The sequence below is a fragment of the Magallana gigas genome, chromosome 8 (assembly GCF_963853765.1).
Source record: "Magallana gigas chromosome 8, xbMagGiga1.1, whole genome shotgun sequence".
NCBI lineage: Eukaryota > Metazoa > Mollusca > Bivalvia > Ostreida > Ostreidae > Magallana > Magallana gigas.
Genome location: NC_088860.1, coordinates 25,402,863 through 25,430,278, shown reverse-complemented (window position 1 = coordinate 25,430,278; position 27,416 = coordinate 25,402,863). Strand labels below are relative to the sequence as shown.

Sequence of the window (27,416 nt, the reverse complement as noted above, 5' to 3'; positions counted from 1 at the left end):
CTGCATATTTTTTATAAGGATCAAATATATAGATCCACACTTATTTCGATACAAGAACAAACCATACAGATTGTGATGTCATGATATTGTGATGTCATAGAAATAGGATATCATTAAAAAAAATATTGTGATGTCACCCAGCATAGGACTCATTAAATCATGAAAGAGGATTTAATACATTCCAGTCATTAAAACCCCACCTCTTTTTTCACTATGGACTACTTAAAACATTTACATTTGGAAAAATAGAGCTTGAATTAAGTACTATGTACTGTATTCATCATTGTATAAAAAAATACGGGCCAGTTTGAATTCATAAGCAGCATTGCGGAAAAATGTTTTAAAATTCCTCAAAAAATTGATTTTTTTTAAAAGAGAAACTACATGTAGGATTTAGCAAAGCAGGTATTGAAAAAAATTGTATTATTTGTGCACGATCAATTGTCTCAAATTTATTATGTTCTGAAAATGTCATGTGTCCCATTGCTTATTTATATTAATATCTTCTTTCTTGTGTGTTTTGATTATATAATGACATTCAATGTCAAAATTTAAATCCTTTTAATATTCTTTTTTTTTTTTACTTACTTTTACCAGACTGATGGAATTGTGGAAATCCATATAAAATATTTATTATAATTATACTTTTGGTGCAATGACACAATGCAACAATATGTTCTCTTAACAATCGGGCTTGCAACATTTTCGTAATTTATTCAAAAGCCCAGAGATCTAAATAGAAAATCTTTATGAATGTTTAATTGAATACCAGTTTATCAAAATGCATTCTGTTTTATGTGATAACTATAAAATGCTGTATGGTAGACTAAATTTACCTGTAGTAGCTTTGTTTATTGCATCAGACAACTCCTCCAACAACTCATTGTAGATTTAATGGTAGTTGTAAAATTTGAATATTTTATCTCTAGATTTATTGTGGTTATAAACTGTGGTTATAAACTGTTTAACTGAATGGCATATCACCATTATGAATATCATAATTGTCATTATTTTATTTGAATATCTCTGATTATTTCACAAAATGGCAAATATTTGTTTTCATATCAACATACAGTGCTCGTGTTGGTGACTGAGGAAAATGACGATTCAGACAATCTTAGATACTGTAAACCAACTTTTATTTGTGACCGAGAAATTTTCATGAGGTTCGCGAGAGCCTGGTCATCGCGAATTCATATTTCTTGCTGCAGATCAGTTCTCAAATGTGTCTGCTATATTATTTTCAAGACAATCTAAATCTTGATCATAAAATTAGTCGCCGCAAACCCATTTTATCTCCTGCAAATCGCGAAATAAAGTTGTTGCGAAATAGTTGGTTTACAGTAAGCGTCTGTAGTGTGTGACATGTCTTTTTACATTTTTATTCAAATGTTCTGTCTCAGTTAAAGCTACAAAACTTGTCCGTGTCTTACTAAGTCTTTCCTGTAAACTTTGAAAAAAATAAATATAATGAAAGGGGGATGTTATAAAGAAATGTCATAATAATATATAGCAAATAAAAGTGATGTAATTTTATATTTGCTGAAATAACTCCATTCATAATATTGTAATTTGTCCAAAGATAAATTAAGCATGTAGAAAAATCAAGAGGCAGATTATTGATCCTTTGAATTATAGATACATTCAACCAAAGTGGTATTAAATTCATTTGCCTTGGGGATGTTTGTTTTTTCAAATGCATACACAGAAATTTATTTTTCATTGTGGGTAAATACAGAACAAAGCAGGGTGTTGATTGACTGATGTGGTCGTAGAGATGCTGATGTACCGTAGGGTTACATAATTACGTGTTGTAATTCATTAGTTATTGATTCAAATCATGGCATTGTTGAAATTATGTGGTTAATAAATGAAAATTGTTCCTAGCATTGTGTTTGTGATTCTCTCCTTCCTCTATCTCTCCTCTCTCTCTCTCCTCCCTATCTCTCCTCTTTCTCTCTCTATTCATTAGTTCTTCTGTGAGGTCTGCAAATTAGACCTAGCTGCTTTGAGAATTGTTTCCTAATTTAAAAAATCAATCAACCAAGGTGTATACGGTATAATTCCTTTATCACATGAACCGTGCTGTGAAAAAATAAACTACATTTGAGATAGTTTAAAGAACTTTGGAACGGTTAATCTTGGACGATAAAGCTATCATGTCAACAGAAATAGACCAATGACGTCACTTAGATACTGGTAATAGTGGAGAATGGTGTAATATGATAATACTTAGTGAATGGTTATGTCATCTTCTAGATGATAATGATGCCGTAAAGATAGAACCATTTTAACAGGAGCTTGGACTTCAGGAAGTTGTGTCAAACAGCAATGTGACGTAGGCCTGTCTATTTCATTGCTGGCCACTCAGACATAGCTCTATGAAATCAACAAGAATTGTCTGGCATTTGAGCTAAGACTACATATCTAATATGTATGTTTCACTTGAAACAAGTATCATTTCTAACTTGTTTTGATGCAAGAAAAAGTTAGTTACATCCTACCGAAAATCCAAGGCCTTGTCAAAATGGTTCTATTATAGTCTGTCCTAGGTTTTAATTTTCATCACTTTTCGACAATTTTGAGCCACAATGAACAAACCTGTCAAAGAGGCGCAATTGAAATAAATAAAAGGGGGAAAAGCCATGATTTTCTCATTAACATCTCTCTTTTCCCCCCAAAAGAATTAACAAGAACGAAAAAAGATATTACACAGAGATTTGTAATGGGAAAATCATACATCTTTTTTCCAGTTGGAAATTCTCTGGACTCCTCGCACAATTTTCAACATTTATCATCTGGGTCACCATCATCATGTTGTTAGGAATGCAAAATCACCTTCAACCTAACAAGCTAGAAGGGGTGTTTCAAAAAATGAATCTTTGAATAAATATCAAATTATTAAAAAAAATGTGCTGCAAGGATTATATATCTTGGGAGAACAGAGTATAAGAGATCAGCAACAGTTACTATAAGTGGAATTCTTTGTTTAGAAACAACAAATAATATAGCAATGTTTATATATAATATTAAATGTTATATTATAATCATTTGGTTTATTCCTTCCTTCTTCTTGGATAAGCCATTCAACTTCTAGTCTATTTGAAAGGGGGTCATGTGTCCGCAGTATTGTTGTCAGTCAAGGGACATATCATCCAATGGCATCGCAAGAATCCTCCCAAGTCGTCAAGCAAAAGCAACTGTGCCCATGCAATTGTAAGCCCAGGATGATTTTAAAAACGTTGAAGTACATGTTATAATATAGCCTATGATAATATAATAATTACCTCAGGAAGGGATTTATTAAAATTCATCTTTATCTGCCATTTATATCAGTATTGAGATTTAAATGGAGGCTGTGAGGTAACTTGGTACTCGCTACATGTACCGATACACATACTTTTCTTATAGACTACCGACAATGCTAATCATTTCGGCTTAACTTTGTGTCAGACAACATTAACACGTACTACTATCATGTCTCGTATATTGACCTATGAATGCAAACTTGGTACAGTAGTACTTTTGACTTTCCATTTGATCAAACGTCCAATATTCAATTGACTCTCTGTTGAAATTGTAATGTCACAATGGCTTTTCCTTGTACAATTATAATAAAATTATTGTATAGGTTTTCTTACTTAAAAATCGATTCTAAAATCATTTCATGTGACCTGCTCGACAATCGACTCCAATCGACTTCCGTGAGAAAGTCAATTGAAAATTGGATGCAAAATTGCATCGTGTGACTGCACCTGTAGACTTTGTTTGATCACATGCAAAGTCAAAAGTACAACCAAGTTGCAGGCAGATGGACAGACCAACTAAAGCAGTTTCCAAGTTACCTTTTTTGAAAGGGGCCCTAACTATTTAAAAAACAAACCACATAAAACATTTCTAATTAGTGTATTTTTTTATTTTTAAAACTGTTCTTTTCTTGACCTAAACTCTATGCAATGTTTAAATTACATGGTTTTGAACAGTAAAAAGCAAATTAATGGTCGCAAAACGCAATGAAATCTTTGCAATACATGTAACTGGTTTAGATTCCATATTCTTTGTCTCTGTTACAATGCGTCCAGAGGCAATTTCAAATCTGACAACTAAACTATAAAAGAGTAACTTAAATATAGCAAAGCACATTTATTACATAATTTGTTTGGTTTTCTTTTTTGATAATAAATTAATAAATAGTTGTTTGATTTCAGTCTTGATTACAAAAAAGAAAGAAAATCAAAGAAGTAAGAAATGAATGAAAAAAATATCATCTTTGACTTGTTTTGGAAACAGTGAACACAAAAACAAAGACTATTTGAAATCCCAGAGAGATACAAAAGCAACAACTAAAACAAGTATTTGTGAAGTTCTGGCATATCATCATTTAAGGTATAAATGTAATGTGTTATCCCAAATAGTGACCACTATTCTGCTTAATATATAAAAGCCAATATAACAAAGAAAAAAAAATCAAACAATTTGTGTAATAAAAGCCAGCATAAATATTGGGAGTACATAACAAGAATTTTTCTATCAAATTAGAATTACAATGGTTTCTAGTTTTAATGGTGTTACACATTCATAATCTCATCATGGATATTTACAATCTTACCCACACAAATTTTACACTAATTGTGAAAAAAAGAGAAACACTGCATAGTTTTTAGTACAAATGGACAGAAATTTTACATCACAAAGACTAGTTCATAACATGACAAATATGAATAAGGGGAGGGGGAGGGGCTTTGTGAGGGGAAAACTCCACATCAGAGATGGATTTTTGTATAAGACGTTGAGACGCTATAAGACGTATGTCTTTTGCAATAAAGAAATTGAAATTATATAGTGATGGAGACAAATTTCCAGTATTATTACTGTACATGTATTAGTATTTCCGGTATATATAGTACACTTACATGCATACTTACTTGCAGTATCAAGCATGAGAAGAGAAAACAATTGCTTTATATAACTATCATGATCATCATATCACATACAAACACAAAGTTATTGCACATCAACTGATAAAATTAAAACAACTGTTTTAACTTGGCAGTCATTTTTTTCTGTACATGTATAAAATGATACTGAATGCTGATGATAAAAAATTCTAAATATAGTCAACAAAACCCTTGAATCCTAATACTTTTCCTTCAATGAAAACATTTATGTCTTAAAGAAATAGTTGCTTCAATAATACAACTTGTATTAAAAAGGTGTTTTTAAAAAAAAAAATTGAGACCTATTCTGTGAGCACAAAGAATACTTAGAGTAGATATTTTTTTATTTTTTCTATATATGGTACAATTTTTTTTTCATCATCTCTATAAAATTATATTGATATCTGCTTAATGCTTAATGTAATCAGTGATTTTTTTCAAAAATAAATGTGAACAGTTTTTGAAATGCATCAAAAACATGCAGGTTGACAATTTTGATTACATTATCACTCTTTGAATTTGGAAAAAATGAGTTATCTCCCTTAACAGATCAATTTCAAATACAGTGTATAGGTGTTGGGACTACAGAGTAACCGCTGTAAGTGTTACAAGGAGGATATTTTGGACTGGTCAGCTACCGCCTTCAAGTCAAGATATGGCACAGGATAAAAACCATGGTCAAAATTTCACAACTGATCTAAAACATTAATGCTCAGTTCAACCTCTCCTTCATGAATTTGTGAAGCCGAAGCGACATGTGAGTAAATACAACAACAGGTGAAAGATTAAAGTTATTTGATTTGGTAGTTGCATTTTTCAAATTTTATACAATGAGGTTTTTTTTTGTGTGTCCTCCAGTTGCAATTTACCAAAAAAAAAAAGTATACGTTAAAAAACATAGATAGCACTAGTGTTGAGGCATTTACAACACTTGGAAGAATACGAATGGAAATTGAAGACATATACATCTGCAAAAGCAAAGCTAGTGTACATATCCTTGTATATCATTAGATAGTATTCTAATCATCATCAATATTCTAGTTTGAGATAAGGCAGAGCTTGGTGCTTTTTTAGTAAACTGGTCCAGTTTAATACAGAACCATTCATGAATGCATGAAATGAGCATTAAAAAAGACGAAGCAATGACAGAAATGACATGTGACTTATTATATCAAAATATAAGATATAGCACCTCAGCATACTTCATGTAAAATCATGGAACTACTGCATGTAAAATCTTTAAATCAGTCTTGTATTTTGTCTTTCATCTAGCTTTTCCCCCCAATTACTAATTTGCAGGCAATACGAGTTTGAACAAATAGCTCTTTGATATCAGTTTCTATATATATGTACATGTATATATACATAAATACCCACCAAGTCTATAATAGGTACTAAATCATCTTGAAGGATGCACTTGACCTTGACCTACATCTACAGTAATTAAGTACACTAGTGATACACATTTTGATACAGTGAACTTGAGTATTATCACAGTCTGTAACCCTGGTACGCACCGACTACAGAAATCCCGGATATAAATAGAAACAAATATATACCTGACCCAAAAACATTTTCCTTCAACTTCCAAGGGGAAAATATTCTTTTTTTAAAAATCTGAAATTATGCAAACAGCAATACTTTTAATAACCTGGACACAACTTGGTTGCTCCGTAGAGGAAATGTTCAATTTTGAGAGTTTCTTCTCTAGATATGTTCCATTTCTTTGGGTATGATGACAATTGTGATATCAGATCTTGTCTACGTAAGCATTACCGAGAGATTATGGATCCTTTGATGAAAATTCCTTTCGGTATTTGATCCCTGAAGAAAATTCATCTTGGTATGGAAGCTAGCAAAACACTGACCCTGTCCTCCATTGGTTACAGGCAAGAAACGTGAGAGCTAACTTCGACGAGAAATTTTTTGTAAGTTTTGGGACCTTGGGATTCTGACTATACAGCTGACGACTTGGGATTGGTTGACACGGCAACTAAGGCTGCTACTGTTATAGATACACGGATAATCCCATTCTCATCCAGAATGTCTTGCGAACTACAAATCTGCTCCTGAGAAAAGAAATGAGAACTTATTTTTAGCATAAATGATAACCTTCATTGATAAATGTTGAGACTCAATATATCTTTTTTAGTTGTTTTCATATTTCTCATGTGCCCATTGTTTTAACATAGTTTACTATTCATCCTTTATCTATTTTTCATTTTAAAGATATTCATTTTTTCTGAATGACAAAGATTTTTTTTTTATTGCTTAACGAAAGAGTAATACATGTACATGTAATTGACAATAGTAAATGTATCCTGAGCTCAATGATACTTTGAACAGAAGTTCATTCTATACTTTGTTACAAGTTAGCAAACCAAACCAGTTTTTGTCTTGAAAAACAGATTATTGTCCATTTATTACAGAATTTCAACTAATTAAACAAAACAATTGCTTAAAATGCTTGATATTGCACAATAACTGAACCTTTTCTTAACATACATAGTAAGCATACATAAAATCATCAAAATCTCATTTCATTTGTCAGTCTCTGCTAGTCTTTCTGACACAGTTAGAACATAACGATTCATCACAAGAACAGATCACAAATTGCCATTGGAGAAAAATTATTGCAAGTATCAATACATGTATCACAATTGAGTGCGCAATGTAATTGCTGTTCAATGAACAAAATCACAAAAAACTAAACAATTTTATTTTTCAATTTCTGCTACATGTGTTTACAAGTGTCCAAATTGCAGCAAGATTTGTCCCAATTTCATCAACATTAATTTTGTAGAAGCACTCTCTCTCTCTCTCTCTCTCTCTCTCCACACACATATCTATGTACATATGAAATGAATTTTCACTGTGAATCACTTGATGATGATGAATAATTATCAACTTTTTCTAAATACATGTATATTCAACATCTGTTCATAGCCCATACAATAATTGGCACTGCTAGCAGAAACAAATCACAAGATTTTAGGCTGGTATAGCATCATATGTAATCAGTACATGTAGCATTAATACAGCATTACAATGGTAGCATTATTTTATTATTACTTTGCCAAAAATCAAAGGCAAACTTGAAAAACACACAGCAGTATCATTAAAGTGATGTAAAATCAAATCACAGCAGTAATGTTAATTTAAAAGTGATGTATAAAAGCTTGGTGTGATTTCATAACAAATGCACACAAAAAAAGTTCAAGTTCTTGGAGAAAGAACTATTAGCACTTTGGGAAGGTTACATGCTCATTCAATTTTTACTATCAAAAATGATTAATATTAATTTCTAATAAATATTAGAGCTCTGAGCCACTAAATTCAAGCATGTCGAAACAATCATGTCCATATCAAATGCTAAATTATCACAAAGCACTAACTATATCACAATATGAGGAGAGATTTTTAATCATAACCCTTTCATCTATTCTTTATTCTTTGGGACTGAACACATACACATTCATTTTACTAGGTAAATATGCGTTACCCTTCATGTTTGGTCCTGATGGGTTTCGGAATGGTGCAAGTTATTGCTACTTAAATGAATGAAGGTCAGATGGACATGTCATTTATAAAGACGAAGGCTATATGGTAAACTTGGAGGTGGTAAGGAACTGAAAACCAACTTTTATTTGTGATTACTTTATATATTATTTCTTTATTTGCTAACGTGAAAATGGCTGGAAATATGGACAAATCTTTGCAACTGAGGTTTATGACACATAATATGATTTCAATAATTCATTTCTTCAAAAAGCCTTCATTACTGCAAATACTAATAATAATATATAAGAGGTAATCAGGAACATTGTGCAAATATTTCTAACACAACACACCAATAAAAGTTGGTTGACAATATTCAACCTAGCCTTCTCAAAATTGGTTTAGACACAGAAAACGTGTGTTTTTTGTATAAAAAGGAAAAAAACAAGCTCTAAGTATTAGTATATATCTAGTTTTAGTAACATCACATGTATCCCCAAAGCACAGCCAGACAGGTGGACACAAAGACAACGAGACAGAGTTTGGCGATGGCAAAGTCTCGCGGGGTTAGTCGTGGACACAGATCTAAGTGTTGCACAGTGAGCGAGACGCGAGCCGGTCTCAGTGCTTCTGTTACATCGTCACATGCACACAGGAATTCCTGTAACGAGTTACAGAAACACACAAGTAGTCATCGCTCTCAACAAGAGGATTCCAAAAGTCATGTCATTTACAATATTTCACTTAAAATAAACACAGTATATATATAGAAATGATCTACAGATAGAACAGAGCACCTCTTACATTCATGCTTGACTATTACCAGTAAATCTTTTTCACTCAATACATTAAAATACTGGTATATATTTCTGTAAGTTATATCAATGTTTCAATGTATTACTGGTAAATGAAGATATAATTGACTGCTTATATTCATTCCAACAAATAACCAGCTGCATGCTATGGAAACTAAAACAACTCAAGACAGCATGCTCTGGAACAAAATCTAGCATCGTACTGTGCAACACTCTTTCTGTTCACAATTCCCCAATCATATACCGGTGCCTGTACTGGTCATGGTAAAATTTTGATTCTAGCAACAATATAATTTGGTTTTTTTTGACAATCTGGCATATAATCCAATACCTTAAACTCACTGATATTATTACATGTATTCACATCAAATCCCTACAATCATCGAGTCACTAATGCACCACAATTTATAGCTACTGGTAGTGCATTCTCATTCTGATTTTTAAGCTTGTGCATTCTTATTATATACTACAGATTGTGCAATCTCATTCTATCTAGCTGTTTTTTTTTTTGTTTTTCTTTTTTTATACAAAGAAACAATGATATCATCAGCAATATACTCATTCAACATTGGCGAAAATTATCAGTTCATATTAACAAAAGTTACAGAAGTTAGGTGAATAATCAAATTTGTTAATCTGACGATGTTATACATGCATGTCCACCTTAATCAATTGTTTAAGTGCATATAGTTGAATATTACAAGTATTAATATTAGCCTGAATAAAATAAAGGCTGTTATCATTCATACCAAGATTTGATGTTAATAATGAGCTACATGACTATGCAAGATAGAACAATCAGAAGCTATTACGTTATACAGAAACCCCATACCATGAGCTGCTGACAGAAGCTGTGCATTTACAGGGGATAATGGTGGATACCTGACCTACCATCTACCCTAGGAGAGGTTACAGAATGGGGGATGAGATACAAGTACACGTATGATATATGTCTAGTGACGATCCTTGCCTGGTTACACATTTGTTGTTAAACTAAACTCCTCCATCTCGACTCCTGTCCTGATTACAGAGTTCCCTGGGGGGTAAGGTTATAGACCCCTCTCTCTCTCTTTCTCTGAGTACCGAGTTCACTGAATAATCAACTGTACTGACACCACTGATATATACACTTTTATATTAACAATGAAATAAAGAAAAAAGAGATGGGTTTACATTAACCAAAATATTTTTGCAGTAAAAGCAAGGGTAGATTCAGCTCAAGACTCTCTGTATTGCCTAGGACTAGACTGACGCAATTGCATTGGATAAAACATGTCACATGATTGCTCTCTATATTTCTATAGACAGAAAGTGGCCAATTATAGACGGCAACAAAGTGGCCTAACATCTTTTTTATTGTATTTCATTCTTCAATTTATCAACAAACAAAAACTTTTAGCAAAACAAAACACTTAATAGGTTTGATGCTGACTGTCTATAGAAAGATGCTGGGTTGTTAGAGTCCATATAAGGCTCAGCTTCGTCTCCACATATTGCCATAAACAATCAGAAACAACCAAATGAGTACAATGTTTCTGTTTGTTATTTTTACCAGTAAATGCAAAATTTGATATTTACAGTACAAAGATTTAAAATCTATTTAAGCTGAATCTACAAATACAGTTTTGCTTGAAGATTTGAAAGCAACATGTCAAAAATATATTTAAAATTACAAATACAAAAAGAAATCTAAGTGTTAAAAAACCAAATTTTTAAGCCTGAAAATACCAAACAATTACATGTGTTGACTCAAATACAGGTAAATTAAATTGATTACAATGCTAACTTGTAACAAAATATAGAATACAGATTCTGAATACACATGGTTAAATTCTAAATAAACTGCAGTCTGAATAGACAAAAAATGAAAACAGTAGATGAATACCAGGTTATATTGCTACTTTACCTTCCCTACTCCAATTTTCCGACAAGCATCTAGGAAATTTTCTACATTTTTCCGGCATTTAGCCATTGTAAGTTTTGGCTGTAATAAAATAAAACGAAACATGCAGTCACAAATATTAAATAATCAGTTACTTATGTCAAACCAGTAGACATATCATGAATTTTTTTTGATAGTTTTGCATACTTGTTAAAAGCATAATGTATCTAAAATAAGTTTTGGAAACATATATATGACTCCTATGTGGCATCATTGAAAAGTGTTAACTTTTCAACTTAAAAAAGAGTTATCTCTCTTATCTTTATTAGGGCGCATTCAATGAAACAAAGTAACAAAAACTCCTGTTTACCACAGCTGGGGAGGGGACGTGGATGCTGAGCACAGAGCGCGGTCGTATGTTGTTGGCGAACTGACACAGCAACACTCCGTCCCGTAGAGATTCCGGCAAATTGTCCGGTAATGTCACCTTTAATCTCTTCTCTATTGTCTATAAATAGTAACAAATACATGAAGAATATATTGTAGCTCAGTTGTGCATAAATGCACAAAATTCAACACCCAAATATGCTATATATCCCTATCATACCATTCGGAGTCGATTCAACTGTTCGGCTTCCTCCTTCATTCGTTCCTCTTGTCGGCGTAGTGTGAAAGAATTAGTTTCAGCATCCTTGTAACTGTCTATCACTCTCATTGCACTTCCTGACCCTGGGAAGTCAAGTATCAAATCAAATTACATAAACTTCACTACTAGAGCATCTTGTCTTAGCTGTATTAAGCGAATTATTTATTATATAACTTTCATAATCTTTAGATAATGGGTGAAGAATGAAATTACAACAATTTTGCTGGTGATCAGAAGTGCCGCAGCCTCCTGGGGCCCTATCTATATTTAAGATGGTTAGAAATTACAAATAAAAATTAATTTATTTACAGATATAAACTGAAATTTAATCCCAAATTTTGGGAGGGGATGGGTAGATTTCAACAAACCGGCTGATCGGCGAGCTCCCCCTGCACCGTAGTTGGTTCTGTGGGGTGGATGAGGAGGGTTTTTCTTGTCATCTCTCTATGGACGAGAAAAAACATTCGATAAATACATCTATAAACACTATACATGTTAATGATTATGTAGGAAGAACCAATATTGTACATATATAGAGCTTTGGGAAGTACACTGCACTAGTACATGTATTTCATATACCATGATAGATGTAAATTTATGATTAATGACATTGTCATATTTATTAGAGTTCACAATGTGGGAAAAACCAGATAATTTCCTTCATGCTGAGGATGACTAACTTTGGCTATCAGACTGTTAACAGCGTTCTTCTGTCCCTGTCTCTTATCGTCTGCTGGAGTGGAGCGGCCAGATCGACTCTGCTTATTATCATCCTAGGGTTCACATATCATGAAAATTGAATCTTCAAACCAACAATTTTTTCTCAAACTTTTAAGTTATTCAAATATTTTAATGCAGAAACTTACATGTGAGGAGCCTGTTGATGGCCTGCTTGAACTGGTTCTGGCTGGTGTGGGAGGAGGGACGTTCCCCCTGTCTCCTCCCCCCGCGGCCCGCCCGGAGGTGGGTGTGGTCGCCGATGGTTTGGTTCTCCGTGTGACGGCTGTCCCCTTCTCTCCAACCTTGTGCAGCGACGAGGTGGAAGAACTCGGGCTGTTTGTTCCTGTTGATCCCAGGGAAGACCTCGGGCTGGGACTCGGGGAAATCCCTGGACTGTTCCCACCATTCACAGAGCTGAAAAACCAAGGCCAATACAGTCCACAAATCACATGACACAAAAGATCAGATGTTATCCACACATGTAGATATAGGTATAAATGGCTGAAAGTGTTTAATACCAGCTTTTCATTTATTAATCTTTAATTTTTAAAAAAAAATTGAAACAAAGAATTTTGATCAATTAACTTTTATCATATAAAGCCCTAGAAATCATACTGGTCTTCATTAAATCTTTATTGTTTTAACACTTGTGTTTTTTATCACTAATTATTAATAGTTTTACAAAATATATGAGTTATCAATTTCCCTTAAACCATAGTTCTGCAGCATAAATTACTCATTTTAGGCACAGTAGTATTAAATTGTATTTAGTTTTAGTCCATGTGAGGTGTATGTCTTTAAATCTCTGCAAGATTGAAGTGTATACTACCCCGGTATAATTCACCATCAGATTAGAAACTACACTCTATATTACAAAAAAAAAGTAGAGAGTATTTAGAAAATTCTAATAAAGAAAATATCGATCGATACACGATTAAATATACACACAGTATTATATGTGTCATGCTCTAAACAGACAGAGTTTTCATTAAGAACACTGTGCAATAGGAATTTTTCTGATTACATAAAAAAAAAACAATTTTCACGAAGAACTGAGAGAGAACCACAAACGACAATTAACACTGTAATACCTGAAATTAATATCAATATATGTATAGGTGTACAAAAATAGAGATTATGCAATATAATACTTGAGTATATATATTTAACTTATGCATGTAGATAAAGAAAATAGAATTTTTGTTGTTAGAACTCAATTTGATTTGCTACGAGAACTATATCTTATACAAGTACATTGTGTATAATCTTTTTTTTACCTATGTCACAATAACTTACGGTACTATAGGCAAAAAAATGTATCAATTTTCACATATCATTGCATTCAAATTCTGCTAGCAATTTCTGTACCAGCGTACTACAATAACCTGTGTACTGTATGTAGAGATATTGTCAATATAGAGGTGTAGTTCTTCGCAAGTAACTTGAGTGTTTAGAATTTGGGAGTATTTGAAGAAATCAGGTGTACATCAGTTGTAATAATCTGCAGATGTTCATGTTATAACTGAATGTAGAAATAATCTTGTATGAAGTGATGTAGTCAATAGGTATGCTGACATTTACAGACCAATACACTTACTTTATACAAGTACCACTTCTCTAATCCAAATCACAGGAAAAATATTTACTAAAAACCGCAAGCTTCCTCAATGCCCTGCATTTAATGTCATTAATAAAAAGCTGTTTCTTATCGGAGAAATTAGTACAGGGGGACACATTTTTCAGATGGAAAACTCAACATGACACAATTATTTTTGTTGTACTTTACATACATGTGATTCTCGTTACTAAATAAATATATTTTTTTAATTGGACAATGATGTACTGAAAGCATGAGTTACGTCAGTTTTGAGCATTAATTGTGGTTTTTACGAGGGGATCACCAGCAGTGCTGTAAAGCGTGTTATTTTGTCCTAGCTCTTTATTGATGACATGTGTTTTGTCTGCATGATGCATGACAAGTCAATTAATTTTTCTTTGAAAACAAAAATGTGGGTAATTTTCATGAATCATCATGTTTTCTGCTTTAGTAATTAAAACTGCTTCTCAGGTTGTTAATTATCTCCAGGATTTACTCTGCAAATTCAAACCCATTTTACAGTTAAACACATCCTTTTCCTTTAAAAAAAAAAAACATGTACAAGACACCGAAAAATAATGAAGTGAATAATAAAATTTATAATGATAGATGTCGGGTGGTACATGGACTTCGGAGATTGAAGTAGATATATACACATGTATAAAGATAGCTTGGATGAATACATGATAATGGCATGGTAAATGATGATTACAAGAAGCGCCCTGCCTTAATATGATCATACAGTCCGATATTATGGCCTTAACAGTCCAATATTACCTGCCCAGTTTGTGCTGCAACACGGGAATGCCTCTGCTAGTGGGTCTGGAAAATGTCAAATCACCAACAGAATAATGAGCAGACGCAGACACACAGTCTAAGACTTGCCCTACTGGAATCCACTCCCACACATGCAGTATCATATAGAACAAGTCTTAATTTGATAAACTGGGGAGCCAATCTTATTAATTTAACAATATGCACATAGATATATATAAGGATATATATACAAAGAGGAATATATTATAAACTGTTACATATAATTCTCATTTCAGTATGCTTTCTTTAAATTTGATAAACAGATCCAAGGCAAAAAAGGTCATAGTAAAAATTCTTTTGGTGTTAAATTATCAAGTGAATGTTAATATTGTGCTATTCTTCATGCACTGATGGTGGTACTTGAAAATTTTATCTATGGTAATCAATAAATATCACACATCCTAAATTTTCCAGTAGCAAGATGCAAAGTCACTTGATTTTTCTGTCAATTTTGCACATAGAATGATGTACATTTGTATATTCTTTTATCTGAGAAAAAAATTTCAGTCTAAATTAACGTCATTGCTATCAAGCCACATTTCCTTTTGTCTGCTCACTTTTGTCTACATTAATTTTTCAATTTCATACTCAGTCAATCTTTTGTGCAAATTTTTAACAGCTTGCAGCCAAGAACATCTTTCTATCGCAGTGTGAAACATTCTCTCTCTCTCTCATCTAAATAACATGCAAGTCAGTTACTTGTAAGAAAATTGGTGAATTATGGGCCTGGCAAAAATAAAGAAGCTTCTATCACAAGCTAGATAGGGGTAATACCCATTCACCAAAAGATGCGAAAGGTAGTAGAGGAAATATTTACGTTTTGATTCGCGACGTGGAGCCAGGGGCCCCTGTTTTGGCCCCCACTGACTTGCCAGACGACGGAGGAGGAGGATTCGACGCAGGGTTCGACTGCCGCGAGTCTGAACCCTGTCGCCGTAACGGAACATTCGATGGCTTCTGCTCCTCTTTGTTTGTACTGTTGGTAGTAGTAGTAGTAGCAGGAGTTTGAGTCGGGTTTCTGCAATAACATTGGCACCTGGTTACATCTTAGAGTTAGAACTGTGTTTATATCCTTGGTATATATGATATTATATCAGCTAGCAGCTACACAACCATTTACTCTGTACCTTCACCACACATCCGAATACATTCATTCCTAAGCCAGATCACGATTATTCTCAACTTTACATATAAGCACTAGTATAATGTTATCAAGTATTTCACTATAAGCCCCTTCCTGTTAGTTAACATAATACTTGAGTAAGTGGAATTTGTAACAGGACACAAATTTGTTACCCAAAAAAAAGATTTACTGATTTCATGAAATATTTCAAAGTCATAATTTTGGATGCTTCATGAATAAGTGACATGTTTTCAAAGTGATCTCAACACTCCTGCTTAAGTTATTACATGTATATATGGAAAGTGGTAATCACAACTTAAGATTAAGTTCCAATTTTCTATCCATCTACAGAATCTTTTAAAAATATTTTATGGATTGAAGGATTATGATACACATTTTGAAGATATTGAGGTTTGATGATGACATACTAAACAATTCTGTATAAGCTAAATGTTATTTTTTTTCTTCGTTTAAATGTAGGCAAATAAAACACGGTACAGTAAAAGCAAATTACTCAAATACAGTTCCTCCACTTCTAGAACACTTTAAGAACATGTATTTTGAATTCAAATTAGAAAAATCAATCATTTCGACAATAAAAAATATTGAATATATTGTACCTGTTTACATAAAATCCTTTGCAAAACAGGACCATAATTTGTACAGACAAAATGTTTGTCATGTTAAAATGGAATGTGTATGAATTTATCCTTAATCTGAAGCAAGCGTAGAACGATGAAAAAACACTCAAAGGAGTTCAAGACATGATGCAATGATTCAAGATGCAAAATGAACTGAACAACAACAAAGAAGTTTCTTGCTGTGCTTTTCATAGAAGTTAAACTGTTATGATACAGCAAAGACTAATTAAAGAAAGATATCAATTAAAATATATACAGACGTGCACACAAAGGAAAAAAAAAAAGATTTTGATAGTGTTTCCACATCACACAAGTGCAGAAGTTATTGATACAGTACCTATAATTCATGCTATAGGTATCCATTGCAGCATTTCTGCTGTTCCGCTGCAAGGGAGCAGCATAGTGAGGCATAGACGTCTTTGCGGAATGCGAAGGAACGTTGGGAGGGGAGTGATAGGAGGAGCTGCCATATCCCATGCTAGCGTCTTGCACATATCCAGAATAATGCTGAGAGTCAAGAGCTAGAGTCCGCGGCGGGGTCCCATTGGCCCTGGGGGCATACGTGGGTCTGTTTGGGGACATTCCTGAGGGGGATACCCCGTGAGGAGATAGAGCCTGAGGGCTGTGATATTCACTCCCCCTCGGAGAACGAACCGTTTGTCCGTGGGAGTAGCCTGGAGGAGATCCAGGGGAGACTGGGGAGTAAGGGGACTTAGGTCCATGGTTATACTGGGGTTTGTAACCGTAGGGGGTGGGGCTGTTGAAATCCGCCGGGTGTCGGCTTTGGTAAGCCTTGTAACTGTAAACGAAACATTAATCTTTCTCTTATACAACACATCAATCAAACAAGACATACTTCTATACAAGTCTTTGCCATGGTCTTGAATTCCTAAAGAAATATACTGCTCAGAAAAGTTCATATTATTTTTTTGATTTAATTTCCATTTAATTAATTGAGATTAAAAATGGAATGGTGTATATTTTTTAAACTTCGGTTTTTTGGAAAGGGGCAGGGAAAGAAAAAGAAATGGGCATGAATTTGTTGTGTTACAAATATCAACATGTTTTGGTTTTTTTTTATTCTGGAATGATCTTATGTCTGACTTACACTATTTAGGATTTTCACCAGAAAACTTATAAAAAATCTACTTCAAATCATTGCTTCCATTGCCATAAAATCAAGCTAACTAAGATTTAAAATTTCAAGAATAATATTGAGAGAAGGTCAGCTGCCCCATCATTTAAACAAACTCAGCACAGAGTTATAAAATGGCAGTGGTCTTTCACAATTGTAATCAGCAATCTGCAGGTTAATTTTGGAACTCAAAGTTATAAAAAATTCAGTATGGAGTTATTCTGCATGCCAAAAGCACATGCACGTACATAATGTTTGTAACAGGCTAGCTTTATTTAATATGATGTTATTTATTAACACATGATAGGCATAAAAATGAGGGAAGAATGCAATGCTATATACTATAAGAAGGAGAAAGACTTGAAATATTTATCATATTTATAATTGTGTTGACTTGAAGAATCTCCGAAGAGTCCATCTGAAAAACACATGACAATGGACAAGATATTACTTCAGGATATGTGTGTAGCTTCTATGATCTAGCTATCGATACACCTTTTTGTTTAATCTTTTAAATAAGTTAGGTATGCATTAAAAAAAATTAAAGTACCAACCCCTGAAGTTCCCAAATCCCATTAACTAACTTAGTAAATTCGAAGCATAAAAGAGAAAATACTTTGGAGTAAATATTTGAATACTAAGACTATTCAATGTTAAATAATTTAAGATAAAAAACGGATTATATAGAGAAGCCTTTGGTCGGTAGGGTAAGTAAACATTATTTATTACCCCTAAGGATGACTGGACGACAAATTGCTGACCTCCTCTCAATTTGCTCTACACCCCGACCCCACACTAAACATTTCTTCCTTTTTATAGTAAAAACCTATTTTTAACGACACAGCAATATTTGAAAGACATTACATTGCATGGTTTTGTACCACACAGCGGAAATAGTATTTTACCGTTTGGGATTTTATTGTTCAATTTTAGACCTATACATGCAAGAAATATTATGGGAAATCAAGTAAAAAGCCTAGATTTGTGGAGTAATTCAGTCTGTAATTATTTTTTAAAAATGCAGAAAACAGAAGCCAGGAGTTTGATTAACAACAATTATAACATAATAAGTAACAAGTTTGCAATGCATATAAGGGTTGTCACACAAATATTAGTAGATTTTGATTTTGTTGAACAAGAACTAAATTTTTCAGTAGAGACCCCTTTCAATTAAATTTAGTACCAGTAAATTTACTTTTTATAATAGGAATTAGATTTTGTAAATTACTAGTGGTTTTGTTTGAGAAGTTGATTCTACATGATAATGAGCTAGAGCGATGCATTAACATAGAGTCTTGTACAAAAACATTGCATCAAATCACCACGGATAAACATGAAACTCTATAAAACACAAAAAACAAACCATGCAAATCACGATTCTTTGGAGTTCAAATTCAGAAATATCATTCTATACTTAGTATTAATAATTCATAAATGTCAAATTGTTATCTTATTCAAAAGCAAAGTATGCAATTCAATTAATTAAAGTAATATGCTCAAGAAAAGAGAAAAGTGATTTCAATATTAATTGTAAGAGCAATAATGAAGAAAAAAAAATATAACATAAAGCTGATTTGGATGAGGAACATACTTGTTTTGCACAGATCTTCGGGCCTCATCTTCCCCTCGATTGGCCTCGGGGTCAGCTCGCGGGACCTCAGGCCTGGGCTCGTCCTGTTTCTTGTCCAGCCCCCGGCTTTCTTCTGCACGGGCAGCATCGTTAGCCCTACAAAAGAAATATTTTGCTTAGATTGACTTCATTTAATAATACTGACCTATGCTTTTTAAATCTAGAGCCACCTTTAAAGGACCAAATATCTCCCTACAGGGCCTTTTCCAAACAAGGAGTATTCCATGATGGTGTAATATTGAAAAAAAAAAATTTAAGTCCACTGACCACATATTTTAAGCAAGCAACTAAGTGCCTTTTTATTCAAGTATATTGCTTACTTGCTTGACTTTAACTTTAATTTTCTTTTATCGGTAATCTTATAATAAGTTAATTGTAATCAAATTCCTATTTTGTATATTTAAACAATTAAAACCTCAAATCCCAATACCAAAAGCTTACATTGATTGAATGACAAAGAAATCTAGGCATGTTGACCTCCAATATGACAGCTATTGCAAATTAACTCTATAAAAGTCTCTTGCTTAATTTATGTCTATCGTAAAATCATCTTTGATGCTTTGCCGATTTTTTAATTATGCATGGGCTGTCCTTACTGTGATTCCTGCCACTGCCTCTCCAGCATGGCTTTCTGCTCTTCCTGAATCCGCTGTGCCGCCTTCCGCCTCTGCTCTTTCTCCTCTTCCTCTTGCTGTATCCGCAGTTGCTCGGCAGTCTTCTTCCTCCGCTCATACTCCACCTTCTGTCGATTCAGTTCCTAAGAACCAAGACCCAGTATGTTATAGAATAAAAAAAATAGTAGTAATATATTCAACAACCTTCTCCTCTTTAAATTAACTATCTGAATACATGACCACAAACTATGGGTATTAGTCAATTTAATCCAAAATAAACTTTATCAGTTTATTACATAAAAGATTATTTTAATTTTATTATTATATTTTCAAACAAATATTGTTGTAAGCGTGTCAATCACTTGAAACCATTTAAACTATGGTATATATTGTATATTCCAACAACTTGGAAATACTGGTAGTTGTTTTCCACTGATTTAAGAATTTATATATAGCTTCAACTCTAAGAGAAATTTGATATTGCCCTTCACAGCATCATATTTCATACATATATCATTAACACTCTTAAGTCATGTGACAACCTTTTCATATTTCGTAGATCAATAAAGCAATGAATTCATGCATGCAACAACAATCATAGTTACATTCTTATACCTATATAGTACTAGAAACACAGTTAAAAGAAAGAGAAAAAATGCATACTGGTATATTTGACAAGGGAAAATCAATATTGAATACATGATTGTACTACTGAAAAACATTCAGTACACTATCAAACAAGAATTTCAAAAACAATTCTACATTTATTCAGAGGAATAGCATTGTAACACATAAAGCCATAGACTTACCAGTTTTGAGACAGCTCTCATATTTTTATTTACTATCATCGAATCAAACTTTCATAAAAAAAAAATTAAAAATAAACTAACCCTTGTAATATCATTTTCTGAAAATGCTGAATCACTGTTGCTTATTGGAATTCTGGGAGTTACAGGGGTCAGAGGTGACTGAGGTGAGCTGTTTCCTGGGGGTGGGGACAGTTCTGTCGGCAGATACCCTGGGGTGGGGGTCTTGGGTGAGAACTGATTGGTATTTGGTCCACTGTAAGCTGTGTTTATAGGAGGAGGGCGAGCGTCATAGCCTCGCCGCGCTACATGGAGGTCTGATTCTGGACCGTTAGCCATGACACTTTTAAATGCTGACGATTCGCCATGCTGACGCTGACTTAACGCCTAGGTAAGGCCAGAAACATGCTGTTAGATGTATGCACCCTACACAACACACGCCAAAAAATGATTTGTCTACAGCTATTGCAAGACTTCTGTCAATATTTCACCTTCCTCATTTGATGAATGAACCATTTTTAATTCATTATTCGCTGCTCATTTTTAAATTTTTTTTTTGGTAGGGGGAGGGGGTAAGTCAAACTAAATAGCAAAATGTTAGAAAATGTGAAGGACGCTTCTTGAAAAGTTACATGTGAAAGTGATCTTCTTCTATAAATAACTCTAATTCACATATTTCATCTATTGTACCTGTTCTGACATACTTGTAGATTATTCATTCCAGATTTCAACTTGAAATCTTTTAAAATGAGCCCTTTCTAACTATACCTTAAACCCTGAAAATGTTAACAGCTATACCGGTGCCCTATTATTTCCAATTCATAACAACTTGAATGAACTAGCAGACATGTTATTTTTTTTTTATGCATGGAAAAAATTTCTTTGATTTCTTTGATAAGTTTTTATTGCATCACTAATATAAGAATGATTTCAAAAGATACATCGTTCATGTACTGGTATACAGTATATATAAATAATAAATACTCTGAAAATTACACTCTTCTGATAGGTGTTCTTAACGTGAGACTAAAGAGTCCATCCCTGAATTCCTGATAATAAGGCCCCCCCCCCCCATAAATGAGGAGATAGTGCCTGAGGGCAGTGATATTCAATCCCTCTCAGAGAATGAATCCATTTGTCCATGAGAGTATCTTGGAGTTTTCTTGTTTCTAGGGTTCTAAAATTGATCTTTGTGTGTGTGCTTTCACAAAGAAAAATAGAAATTTTAAGTTACCATAAAATTATTCTTTTGCTTTGCTATCTTCTTTTTTTTGGGGGGGGGGGGGGCAATCTATAAAGTGTATGAATCAAAATATGCTTATTTTCAAATATAGCTTTTATCAAAGTTAAAGTAAAGGAACTTGTTATAAAGTGGCTGATTAAGAGTGCCTATTGCCTTACTTTCTAGATTTTTCAGGTATGAGTTTTTATGACTTAAGCAAACAAAAAGTATCCATCTCTCTCGGTTGGAAGATATATAAATATACCAAAGTATAAATATATACGTAGAAGAGGATCCACAGACAATACAGTGTAGTGTAGTTTTGTGACTATATTGAAGAAAACAAAGAGGACAGAAATCTTGCAATATCTGCATACCAAACCATGCATTTATGTAATTACACTCAATAAATAAAGCAGAAAGATCTAGTACAAACCATTTTGAAGTTTACTGACCACAAAAATGACTTCATTTTTTTTAAGAATATTTAGAATTTATAAAATTTCTAATGAAATCTTTATAAAAGCTCAAACGTTTTTCCTTCCAGATTTACTTTAATTTTTCATTTGTGGTCAGAAACACTATTGAAATGAAAAAAATATATATCTCTAGAATTCTATGAAAAATAATACATGTAGCATAACAACATGAGTTTACGATTGAGAGGTACATGTAAAGAAATAAGTCTTCCTAATAATGTGATTTCTTTAAGTATAAACTGAAAAAGTATCAAGAACCAAACAAAAAATGACTGACTTCCACAAATCTGCACAGACTCTTATAACACAGAAGCACAGTACAAACAAGGAGTGAGGGCCTACCTCGGATACATTGGGGGACCAGCCAATCTTCTCCAGGCTGTCGGTGGTACTGTAGCCCGAGTCGTTACTTAACACAGTGTGCCTCTTCCACTTATCCTGTGATGGGTCCGTCATAAACTCTTCCGACGTTCTGAAATCATACACGAAATACATTCATACATAAAACAATGAAAAATAAACAATGAATGAAACACTACATACAAAATTGCACACCATTTTTCTGGTGCTTGCACAAAAAACATAACTTAAAAGGAAAATGATATACTGTATACATGGTTATTTTCGCCCCATGTAATTTTCGCCTTTCTACACTTGAAAGCAGTTTCGCCCTGTCTTAAATTTGCCCAGACACAGCTGTGTTTAAAGAAAGATAATATGAGAGATTGGCATTCGCTCAGTCCTAAACCGGCCCGCTGGCAACTGCCGGGCGAAAGGGGCAAAAATATAACAGGGGCGAATATTTTCCTGTATACAGTTATACTCGTACCCATAAAATATACCAAGGAGTATAGTGTATTTTTACCTAAAAGTGGTATTCTGTATTGCTGAGAAACTTTAATTCAAGCTTGCAAGGACAACACTTGTTTAATAATGACTTCTTCAATGTCTTACAAAATTTTATGTGAATCATATGAAACTTCAGATTCAAAATCAGTTCTAAAGTTCACATTTATCCATAACATAATTGTTCCTACTGAAAATGGATGCTATCATAGTATCACAATTTATTTTGAAGTTTACTGCTACATGTACTTCTGTACCCTTATCAATTTAAAATTATTGTGAAACAGTTAATGGCAAATACACAATGATGATATTTTAAAAAATATTTCAAACTGTTCATATTTGTGTAAATATTTCAAATTAATATTCATATAATGTCAAATTTTGGAAAGCTACTAAATAACAAAGAAGCATATCATCCACCCAACACTTGACAAACAGCGTCTGCGCACGTACATTGCATTTTGAATCGGCATGGATTTGCGGACAAGCTTCTTCATCTCTGCTTCGCTGTCTCTCTTTTGTTCCTCTCTGATGGCCTCCATTTGAAGAAATTTCATGATGTGACGTTTCCCTTTGATACAAACCTACAAATATATCAACAAAACAATATTGATAGGGAATCTTATAAGTGTACGAAACCCCCCCTAAAGGTCATTCAAACGATGATAATATTAATAATAATAGTAGTTTAACAAAGTTTGGATAAAAAAGAAGCTTGCACACAAACCAATAAATGGCATTGTGTTATAGATATTGCCTGGTCTTTTAGCAAGAAATAGAATGATAAGTGTCAAATTCTTGCTGATGAAATCCTATCAACCATACTCTGTCTGTATAATTGACATGTTGGATAACTTACGTGAGCCGGGGGCATAGTCAGTGGATTGTGGTCCAAAACAATATCCTCTAATGTTTCTATTTTACGAAATGCTGTGGGTATAACGGAGATTTTGTTGCCCGAGAAATCTAACCTTCGTAAATGTAATTTACTCAACTCTAAAAATGAAAAGAAAAAATTAACAATGAAAAATAACGAATCAAAATATTGAATCAGTGTAGATCACAGATTTTATCTCTGTTAGATAAATAAGATAAACAATGAAGATGGACTGTAACAGAAATTTCTATTGTATTACATGTTATAGCTTTGCTGTTCCTAAAAAGATAGCCTAGAATTAAAGCAAATAAATATAATACTGATCTTTAAATTGGGTATTTCAATTTATATGAAAGAATACAAAACATTACTTCATAGTAAAAATTTCTTCATTCAAAATACTGTCTCCCAAAAAAAAATAAAAATATCTTATTTCAATGTGTAGCCCAATAGCCCCTAACCATTCACATACAGCTGTCCACCAGTTCCGATGTGTGGGAGAAAATAAGCATGCAGTCATTCCTTCCTGGGTGTTTAATTTTAAACCAAATGATAAGTAGTCTAAACTCTGACCTTAAATTGACATGGAAACTTTGTTTCCTACACTAGTCATTTCTGTGCACTTACCAACAGGTAATTCTATTAGCAAATTTCGTCTCACATTAAGACACTGCATAGATTTCAGATCGCCTATTTGTGATGGCAAGTAGGATATTTCATTACAGCTTACATCCTACAGTAAACAAAATAAAAATGTGGGGTAATAATTCTCATGCCAAGGTAAAATCTCACACAGGGAAGAAAACTAGATTAACTTGGTCAATCATTTTTTCTTTAAAAAATTTAAATTTCCTCAAATTACCTTGCCACAATCAATTATATTTCATCAAAAATCTTTAAAATAAAAAACATGCAATATATCAAGTCTGATATTTTGGCACATATCAGAGTTAACTCACAATCTCCATCAGCCGTTTCAGCTCCCCGATTTCCTCTGGCAAGGAAACCAGTTTGTTGTGACTGGCCAGAAATACTTCTAAGGCTTGAAGACATTTTATAAACGGTGGTATGACTGTCAGCTGATTTCGACTGAAATTAAATTACGGTAAACATAATTCTTTTATAATTTAAAAAATACTACTCCTCTCCTTAACAAATGACAGACATCATTAACATACCAGTGGTATATTCAGGTAATCGATAAACCAGGTTGAAAGAACTTGTGTTTTTGGCCTTTAAATTAAAATCAAAGTTCTATGCCAAACCCTTATTTCTGGACCCATTAAAATTCAATGCATGTTCTATAAAGTGTGATGCAAATTAGATGCAACAAGTTGGCGTACCTTATATTAGATTAAAAATCAGTAAACAGTTTGACTGGTAGCCAATTTACACGAACCTGAATTTCTTATATAAAACATGCATATTCTAAAGTTTGATATCAAGTACCAAATATAAACGCAAAATCATAACAGCTTGAATAATTCCATTTACTATACAATAAAATGTCCAAAAAGTAAATCTCCTTCATGCCACCACATGTACATAGAATATTGAAATATTTCAATTTTACATTTTAGTGTTGTCACTTCAATTATCAACATTTCTAATTTTAGTATATCATTCATATCAGTTTTGACAGTTCCTTATACCCTTTCAATCATTATACTGTACATGTATTGCTGAGAAAAAAGGGGCTGAACAAACCTGAGACACAGATGGGTGAGATTCTGCAGCTGGAGCAGTGCTTCAGGGACAAACTTAATGGCATTGTAGTAACAGTTCAAACATTCTGCTGAGCGATACTCAAATATTTCTGGTGGAATTTCAGTGAATCTGTTTTTAGAAAGATCTGCAAGGAAAAAAAATATAAATTATCTGGCCAGTATCCTCATTTTTCCCCCGTTAAAGACGTAATATTTTCTGAAGAAAATATACAAAGCTACTAAAGGAATATCATGAATGTATTAGTTGTTGATAGAATCAGTGGATTAAACTTTGTTACTGAGTCAGTGAAATGTCAGTATTAAATACTGACATTTCACTATAGACTTTCAATTGGTTTATTTTTTGTATACACACTAAAGTTGTTTCAATGTAAACCAACTCTCCAGTTTCAAATCTTTGATATATATCTTTGAAAAAATTTCACAGTGTTAACATGGAAATGGTAGACATGTTCCATGAATTATAGATTTGAATGTACTTGCCTAAATGGTACAATGTAAATATAAAATAAACTTTGGTTATTCATGCAGTCAGAGGGAAAATTCAATGAGTGTACAATAACATATATTCAACCACTTAAGACTATAGAGTCTAATGAAATATAGTCAGTGTTTATCTATTTGTCATCATTAATTGCTGTTAACATTTCAAGTAGTCATAACAAACATGTAATGATTGTGTTATGAGCTAATTCTGTGCTGCACGAGATCAAATTTCTATTCGCATAATTTTCATATACTGCATTGTTTTCAGTATTAAAGGCAAATAAAAGAAAAGTTTGCATTGGTCCATAAACAACCAGCTTTGTTTATTTCTTATGATATCAAATACTTCTTTTTAGATTATATCTTACCTGAACAAAAGAGTATTTACAACATTAACTTACTCATGCATGAGCAAAATTACATTGTACATAACCCTTCTTAGTCACCCTTAATTCATTACAGAATAGCTCTTTGTAAACATTTTAACTTTCGATATAGTTTACATCAAGAAAACCTTCATTTTGTGTTCATCAAATAAACATTAAACTATTAATCTTTATGTGTTTCTGGTGTTAAAACCAACCAAGTCCTCTTAGAATTGACACTTGCCTATGGAAACGGTGTCCACAAGATCATATTTTCCTGCTATTTTTGGATACTCCTTTAATTTACGGCCACAGAGAATAACCTCCCCGGTGTGTTGAGCGTCATCAAATATTCGATCAAGAGGTCTAGAGACTGACACTGTTGATCCTCCGGTGAAAGTATTCGCCATTATATACTTCCTAAACTGGTACCATGATGAATCTCAACTGGGTTCCATTTTTTCTGTTATCAATTGCCCATGCGCAGTGGAGGTGATGATGGATGCTTAGTTAGTTTGTCCATTATATTATTCGAAACCTCAACTATTCCT

The 27,416-nt window shown here is 33.2% G+C and overlaps 1 protein-coding gene across 9 annotated transcripts; it reads right to left on the bottom strand.

Moving 5' to 3' along the window:
• Positions 1-3,894: 3,894 nt before the first annotated feature.
• LOC105322998 (leucine-rich repeat and calponin homology domain-containing protein 1) lies at positions 3,895-27,361 on the bottom strand. Of its 9 annotated transcripts, none has more exons than XM_011421926.4 (20): positions 27,110-27,360; positions 25,995-26,139; positions 25,247-25,376; positions 24,915-25,020; positions 24,270-24,406; positions 23,864-23,994; positions 22,904-23,033; positions 20,945-21,247; positions 20,037-20,197; positions 19,402-19,536; positions 17,013-17,474; positions 15,729-15,929; positions 14,873-14,917; positions 12,645-12,912; positions 12,459-12,551; positions 12,147-12,222; positions 11,740-11,861; positions 11,503-11,640; positions 11,157-11,234; positions 3,895-7,006 (listed from the first exon to the last, which is right to left on the bottom strand). In XM_011421926.4, exons 1-20 carry the CDS (start codon positions 27,273-27,275, stop codon positions 6,893-6,895), a joined length of 3,141 nt encoding a protein of 1,046 aa, XP_011420228.3. In that variant the 5' UTR covers positions 27,276-27,360; the 3' UTR covers positions 3,895-6,892. The 9 variants fall into 9 exon arrangements, with proteins under 9 accessions (XP_011420228.3, XP_011420229.3, XP_011420226.3 ...); XM_011421924.4 differs by lacking the exon at positions 3,895-7,006 and adding an exon at positions 8,691-9,096; XM_011421927.4 differs by lacking the exons at positions 3,895-7,006; positions 12,459-12,551 and adding an exon at positions 8,690-9,096 and having other exon boundaries at positions 27,110-27,361.
• Positions 27,362-27,416: the final 55 nt, after the last annotated feature.